A 7,500-nucleotide genomic window follows, 5' to 3' on the forward strand; every position below is an offset into this window, starting at 1 on the left:
CCTCGTGTTTTTAAATATTTTTATTTAGGTTTGTGTAGAAAAGGGAGAGAATAATTTGATTTGTTTAGCACGTTTGAAGAACTTTTTTTTTTTTTTTTTTTAAGTTAGATTAACGAGGAAGAAAAACAATCACATATCTATTTATTAAAATAACGACCAATTAATGTGTCATTTACCTATGAAAAAGACTAATAAATGCCTACATTTAACAAACAACCAAACTACCTATTTACACCTGAACCTCAACCGCCCAGGATGAAGTGCGAGCTTCGACAGACAACTGGAGCGCCATGGGGATGCACGGGAACCAGTCGGGGCCCTTGGTCGTCGAAGGGAAGTTTCCCCTCGACAGGATGGTCGGCCCGGCAGGTGACGGAGGGAAGGTGAGCCTCAAATTCAATCTCGTATCCTCAGCATAAAACAAAGATCACGCCCTAACTTCAGATCATTCTCGTTCTGTCTCCATCAATCAAATCATATAACAAACTCTCTAAATTCTGGTCGTTCTGGTCTTCTCGTCACCAACCAAATAACAAAATCCCGAACTTCAGATAAACCTCATTTTATCCTGACCAGTCAAATCAAATAAACTAATCCCAAACTTCAAACCACCAACCTTAACCAATCAACCAAAAACAAAAACATCCCCTTCAGAGCAACGACGAATGCGGCATCGTTTACTTCACCAGCCTTGCCTCAGCTTGGAACGGCATCGCCCTCGCTTGCCTCGACGTCGCCAAAAAACACGTGACTCGGAAAGCGCACGCAGACATGGGCATGCGCGTGTGCGACTACCCGACTGTGCAGGTGGGAGTCGAGACTTGGGGGAATTAATAGATAAGTAAGAAGATAGATAAGTAAGAAGATAGATAAGTAAGAAGATAGATAAGTAAGGAGATAGATAAGTAAGGAGATAGATAAGTAAGGAGATAGATAAGTAAGGAGATAGATAAGTAGATGGCCTAACCTCATTTTATTCCGAGACTTAGGGAATTTATAGATAAGTAGATGTACAAGTAAGGAGATAGATAAGTAGATAGACCAACTCCATTTTATTCCGAAACTTAATCTGAATTAACAGATAAGTAGATTAATAAGTCAGCAAAAGGATAAGTAGACAAATAAGTCGACAGATAGATAGGTAGACAAATAATTCAGCAAATAAACAAGTAGATGAACCAACCTCATTTTATTCCGATATTTGTGGAATTAATTGACAAGTTGACAAACAAATCAGCAAATAGATAACTTGAGAGATAAGTCAGACTTTTTGTAAAAGACACATTAATATTGGAGAAATCTATCATAGCTGTTTTTCAGTTCTTGTCCATACATTACTGTTCTTGTTGAAAAATATATAATCATAATAATAATAATAATAATAATAATAATAATAATAATAATAATAATAATAGTGATAATGATAATATAAATTGAAAGCATCAGTTTCATTTTTTTAGATCAATTAAAAGCTTCATTATCTGTTAAGTTTTCTTTTCCATATGTTTGAAAGCCGGGTCTTGGGTTTCTCTCTCTCTCTCAGGATTGTTAGCTTTGACTATCACTTTACTCTCGTTTACTTTCCTTTTCCTTTCTTTAGTTTTTTATTTTCTTGATTCCACTATTTTTTTCGTGTTCCAGCCCTCTCACGTCCTTCCCCCTTTCCTCTCCTCGTTATCGCCGTCGTCTTATTATTTTTTCATTTCTTTTTTCCCCTCCTCCTCATCATCATCAGCATCATCATCATCATCATCATCATTATCATTCTCTTCATCATCCTCTTCCTGCTTTCCCTTCCCCTTTCATTCTTCCTTCTCTTCCTTGTTTCTCTCAAACAATTTCTTCCCCCTTCTCCTCTTTCTTCTAACTCCCCTCCCTCCCTTCCTCCCTTTCTTCCTCCCTCCCTCCCTCCCTCCCTCCCCCCTCCCCCCCCCTCCCCCCCCTCCCCCCCCCCTCCCTCCCTCCCTCCTCTCCCCACCAACCACACTCTCTCGTCCTTTCTCTTTTTCTCTCACTTCCACAGGATTATTTCGGCGAGTGTATTATCAACACCAATGCATCGAGGGGCCTGTTGCTGCTCCTGTTGCAAGCGGTGGATGTTGCAACCCAGAATAACAAGTGGGCACTTCATTCGGACCATTCGTTTTTGCCCAGGTGAGTAGAGTTGCGTTTTTTTAATGTTGTTCGTTTTATTATTGTTGTTGTTAATGTTGTTTTTATTAGTGTTGTTGTTGTTGCTGTTGTTCTGGTTCTTGTTCTTATTATTATAATTGGTATTATCATTATTGTTATTATTAGTAGTAGTAGTAGTATTGTTATTATTATTATCATTATTATTGTTATTATTATTATTATTATCATTATTATTATTATTATTAATATATATTGTTTTGTGGATGAAAATGTAAGTTTTATTGTGTTTTCCTCTGTATTTGCTGTTCAAACTTTTTTTTGTCATTAACTTGATACGAAAGATGCTTTGAGACAGAAAGATAGAGTTAGAAACCACATACATACACAAAAATATCACAGCGTTCTAAGAAGTTCCTTTCTCTCGCCAGAACGAAGTTTCAACACTGGCTTTGGCAATGTAAGTTTACCGCAGCCAAGAATCTCGTGAAGGTGTCAGACAAAATGTTGTTTGCTTGTGGTGGATCAGGGTACAGGGTGAGTCCTCGAGGGTCGTTCTGTGTGTGTGTCTCCGTGTCTGTCTCCGTGTCTGTCTCTGTTCTCTCTCTGTTCTCTCTCTCTCTCTCTCTCTCTCTCTCTCTCTCTCTCTCTCTCTCTCTCTCTCTCTCTCTCTCTCTCTCTCTCTCTCTCTCTCTCTTCAGTCTCTCTCTTTGTCTTTCTTGCCATCACTTTCTCTGTCTGTTTGTCTGTCTGTCCTTCCCTCCCCCTCTCCCTCTCCCTCTCCCTCTCCCTCTCCCTCTCCCTCTCCCTCTCTCTCGTTTTTCTAAATCTTAGTTTCAATTTGATTTATTTCTCACAAAACTTTCGGTAATCCTAGTTTCAATTTGACATTTAAACTTGCAATAAATACATTTAAACTTTAATTTCTTTTGCTTTAAATTAATCCTAACTTCCAGTCATCTCACTTTTAATGTAATCTATCGGAAATCTTAGTTTTAATTCAGTTAATCGATAACCTTAGTTTTAAAATAACAAAAATAAGAATAAAAAATAATAGTAATGATAACGATAATAATGAGTAATTATTGATTAATTCAATTTCATATAACTTTAATCGTAACTTCCCTTAATCTTGGCAACCTCACTCAAATCTTCCCGTTTTCGCCTCTGCAAGACGGAGTTGGGACTCGAGCGGCTACTTCGGGACGGAAAGTCGGGGTGGGTGATGGGCCCGACCAACGAGGTAATTCGGCAGCTAGTCGGCAAGTCGGCGCTTAACGGATTCGCTTCTTTGGACCCTTGGTGAGTCGGTTTGTATGGTTTGGGTGGGATGTTAAAGCGGTCTTTGTCTATTTATCTATCTATCTTTATATCTGCTTCTTTCTTTGTCTGTTTTTCTTTTTTCTTTCTCTTTCTCCTTTTCTTCTTTTCTTTCTTTTTTTCTTTGTCTTTTTTCTCTTTCTCCTCTTTCTCTCACTCCCTTTCTCCCTCCCTCCCTCCCTCCCTCCCTCCCTCCCTCCCTCCCTCCCTCCCTCCCTCCCTCCCTCCCTCCCTCCCCATCTCTCATTCTTTTTGTTTTTCACTTGATAACACTGAATAAATAATGAATTCTATCTCTCCCTCGCCCTCAGGGAAGAGCGGGCAGATCAGCGAGTCCTCCAACACGAGATGCAGAAGCTGACCCTGGAGGAGAAAGGTGCCCTTGCTCAAAAACTCCTGCAGGAGGTAGAGGCGCAGAAGGAGGGAGCTGCCTCGCGACACCCTTACCAAGATACCGACTTCGATAACCCTTTCCATACGCGTCCTCCTGCCTGTGTGGCGAAGGTGGGTGGACTGAGGGGGGTTGGGTGGGTGGGAGGAGAGAGAGAGAGAGAGAGAGAGAGAGGGTGGGTTAGGGTGCCGAGGGATAGTATTGTGTGCGTGTGTTTATTATTTGTTTTGTTTTGTTTTGTTTTATTCTGCTTGTCCCTTTTTCTTAATTTTTTTAAAAGAATGTATATGTGGCCTTATCTGTGGTCATTTTTCGGTCCTTCCTGTCTATTCTTGTTTTTTTATCCTTTTCTTTATCATTATTCTTATCCTTATCCTTATCCTTATCCTTATCCTTATCCTTATACGTACCCTTATCCTTAACCTGTACCTGTACCCGTACCTGTACCCGTACCCGTACCTGTACCTGTACCTGTACCTGTACCTGTACCCGTACCCGTACCCGTACCCGTACCCGTACCCGTACCCGTACCCATACCTATACCTATACCTATACCCATACCTATACCCATACTTATACCCATACCTATACCCATACCTATACCCATAGCTATACCCATACCCATACCCATACCGATACCTATACCCATACCTATACCCATACCCATACCCATACCGATACCTATACCCATACCTATACCCATACCTATACCCATACCTATACCCATACCTATACCCATACCCATACCTATACCCATACCTATACCCATACCCATACCCATACCTATACCCATACCCATACCTATACCCATACCCATACCTATACCGATACCCATACCGATACCTATACCCATACCCATACCCATACCGATACCTATACCCATACCTATACCCATACCTATACCCATACCTATACCCATACCTATACCCATACCTATACCCATACCCATACCTATACCGATACCCATACCCATACCATACCCATACCCATACCCATACCGATACCTATACCCATACCTATACCCATACCTATACCCATACCTATACCCATACCTATACCCATACCTATACCCATACCCATACCTATACCGATACCTATACCCATACCCATACCCATACCGATACCTATACCGATACCTACACCCATACCTATACCCATACCTATACCCATACCTATACCCATACCCATACCCATACTTATACCTATACCTTTACATTTACATTTACCCATATCTTTACCTTTACCTTTACCTTTACCTTTATCTTTATCTTTATCTTTATCTTTATCTTTATTTTTTCCCCCAGACGACTACCTCCGACGGCGTCCATCACGACCCGGCGCTTCGACCCGACACGTGGACGGCCCTCAAGCTCCTTTCGCGCGCCGAACTCACGGGAAACATGGCTGTTTTTACCTTCGCTTTACCCAAGAGTACCGACCATACGGGTTGTCTGCCGGGACAGTATGTTGTGGTAGGTTGGCTGTGGGTTAGGTTTGTGTTGGCCTCGCGTGATGGAGGTTGTGTGTTGTTATTTTTTTATTTATTTTTTATTTTTTTTTATTTTTTTTTGTTGTACATGGAATTCGTTTATTAAAAGCAAGAGTAAAATAAAGTGATTGTACGTGATGGTGTTCTCGGTATGTAATGATGATGGTGATAAGGGGCTTCGTGGTTAGAATGATATTGATGATAGTGGTAATAACGATATGCCTATTGGTGATAATGATAATGATGCTAATAATGATCGTAGATGATGTTGACGAGATTATTAATAATGCTAATGGAAATAATATGAACAGCAACGACGATTGTAGTAATAGTAATAATAATAATAGCAACAATGCTATGAATAACAATACTACTGCTGCTACTACTATAATTATTACTACTACTACTTCTAGTGCTACTGCTTCTGCTACTGCTACTGCTTCTACTTCTACTTCTACTTCTACTTCTACTTCTACTTCTACTACTGCTGCTGCTGCTGCTACTACTACTACTACTACTAGTACTACTAGTACTACTACTTCTACTTCTACTACTGCTGCTGCTACTACTACTACTACTACTACTAGTACTACTAGTACTACTAGTACTACTAGTACTACTACTACTACTACTACTAGTACTACTAGTACTAGTACTACTAGTACTAGTACTACTACTACTACTACTAGTAGTACTACTACTAGTACTACTACTACTAGTACTACTACTACTAGTACTTCTACTACTAGTACTAGTACTACTACTAGTACTACTACTACTACTAGTACTACTACTACTACTACTACTACTACTACTACTACTACTGATAATAATAATAATAATAATAACAATAACGACAACACTGGTGCTGGCAGGTCCGCGTGGTCATCGCAGACAAGGAACACCGCAGGTACTTCTCCCCCGTCTCTCGGCCCGAGGACTTCGGTCGCATCGAGTTGGTCTTGAAGTATGAAACCCAAGGCGTCATGTCCAAGTTTTTCCAGGATTTGAAACCAGGTGGAGTGTGGTGTCGGTTGTGGGTTTTTGTTTTTCTTTTATGTTTTGTTTTCGTTTTTTTGTTTGGTTTGGTTTTATGTTTTATTTTTCGATGTTTTTTTTTATTTTTATGGACCCTTTTTGAATATGTTTTGCTTTTTTTTTTTTTTTTTTTTTTAATCTGTTACGTGTGTTACGTTTTTTCAATTCGTCGAATACGTACTCGTGCAAATATTTAGCTTTCAAGAAAAATATTTAATAAAAAAAAGTTTTTTGGTGTCACATTCATTCTACATGAAATACCACACACTCAACCAAGTAATGATTTTACCATCTATCTACCTCTCCATCTATCTAGCTCACTCTCTATCTAACTCTCCACTTATCTATCGAACACTCTATCTAAGTCTCCATATGTCTATCTATCCATCTATCTATCTAACTCTCCATCTATCTATCTATCTCCATCAATCTATCTATCTCCATCTATCTATCTAACTCTCCATCCATCTCCCTCCCCGCTACAGGAACCCAGATCGATTTCCAAGGCCCCTGCGGAGGGCTGGAGTACAAGGTCAACCAGCTGACGGAGTTGACAGTGTTGGCGTCAGGAGCTGGTGTCACGCCGGGCCTGCAGCTGGTGCGGTGCGTTGCCCAACAGGCCGCGGACGAGACCAGAGTCACGCTCCTGTATTTCGCTGAAACGGTTGACGATTTCCTGTGCAGAGAGGAGCTTGATCGTTACTGTGGTAGGTTGGCTGGTGGTTGGAGGTTTTATTTGTTTTTTTTAGTGATTTGATTTTTTGTTTTTATTTTATGGATATTTTTTCAGGGTTTTGTTGTTTTTTGTTTTGTTTAATTTAAGTCGATATTTTGTAAAAAAAAAAAAAAAAAAAAAAAATCTTCTTCCTTATCTTAAGTTGTCGTTTTGTTCGTTTTTCTTATCTTTTTGTTTGTTGGTTTGATGTTGACTTCTCTATTCATTCTTATTTGTATTCCCCCTTTCCATCTTTTGTCATTTTGTTTATTTTTCATTCTTCCTTTTTTTCCCTTTTCATCACCTCGCCCCTCCCCCATTTCCATCTCCTCCTCCTTCTATTACAGCATTACTATTTGCAGTTGTAGTAATTTCATGACCTTTTGTATGGCTGCTTCTCCAGTACGTGATTGTAAC

General features: G+C 39.8%; 1 protein-coding gene across 2 annotated transcripts in view; it reads left to right on the top strand.

Moving 5' to 3' along the window:
- LOC125036586 overlaps window positions 1–7,500 on the top strand; it is a 16,560-nt gene that overhangs the window by 7,474 nt on the left and 1,586 nt on the right. For both annotated transcript variants that reach the window (XM_047629305.1, XM_047629307.1), the window contains exons 6-14: window positions 255–383; window positions 655–807; window positions 2,024–2,154; window positions 2,562–2,667; window positions 3,305–3,432; window positions 3,762–3,954; window positions 5,146–5,313; window positions 6,206–6,347; window positions 6,854–7,075. In XM_047629305.1, coding sequence (XP_047485261.1) covers window positions 255–383; window positions 655–807; window positions 2,024–2,154; window positions 2,562–2,667; window positions 3,305–3,432; window positions 3,762–3,954; window positions 5,146–5,313; window positions 6,206–6,347; window positions 6,854–7,075 — 1,372 coding nt within the window. The remainder of the gene's footprint in view (window positions 1–254; window positions 384–654; window positions 808–2,023; window positions 2,155–2,561; window positions 2,668–3,304; window positions 3,433–3,761; window positions 3,955–5,145; window positions 5,314–6,205; window positions 6,348–6,853; window positions 7,076–7,500) is intronic.

The sequence above is a fragment of the Penaeus chinensis genome, chromosome 21 (assembly GCF_019202785.1).
Source record: "Penaeus chinensis breed Huanghai No. 1 chromosome 21, ASM1920278v2, whole genome shotgun sequence".
NCBI lineage: Eukaryota > Metazoa > Arthropoda > Malacostraca > Decapoda > Penaeidae > Penaeus > Penaeus chinensis.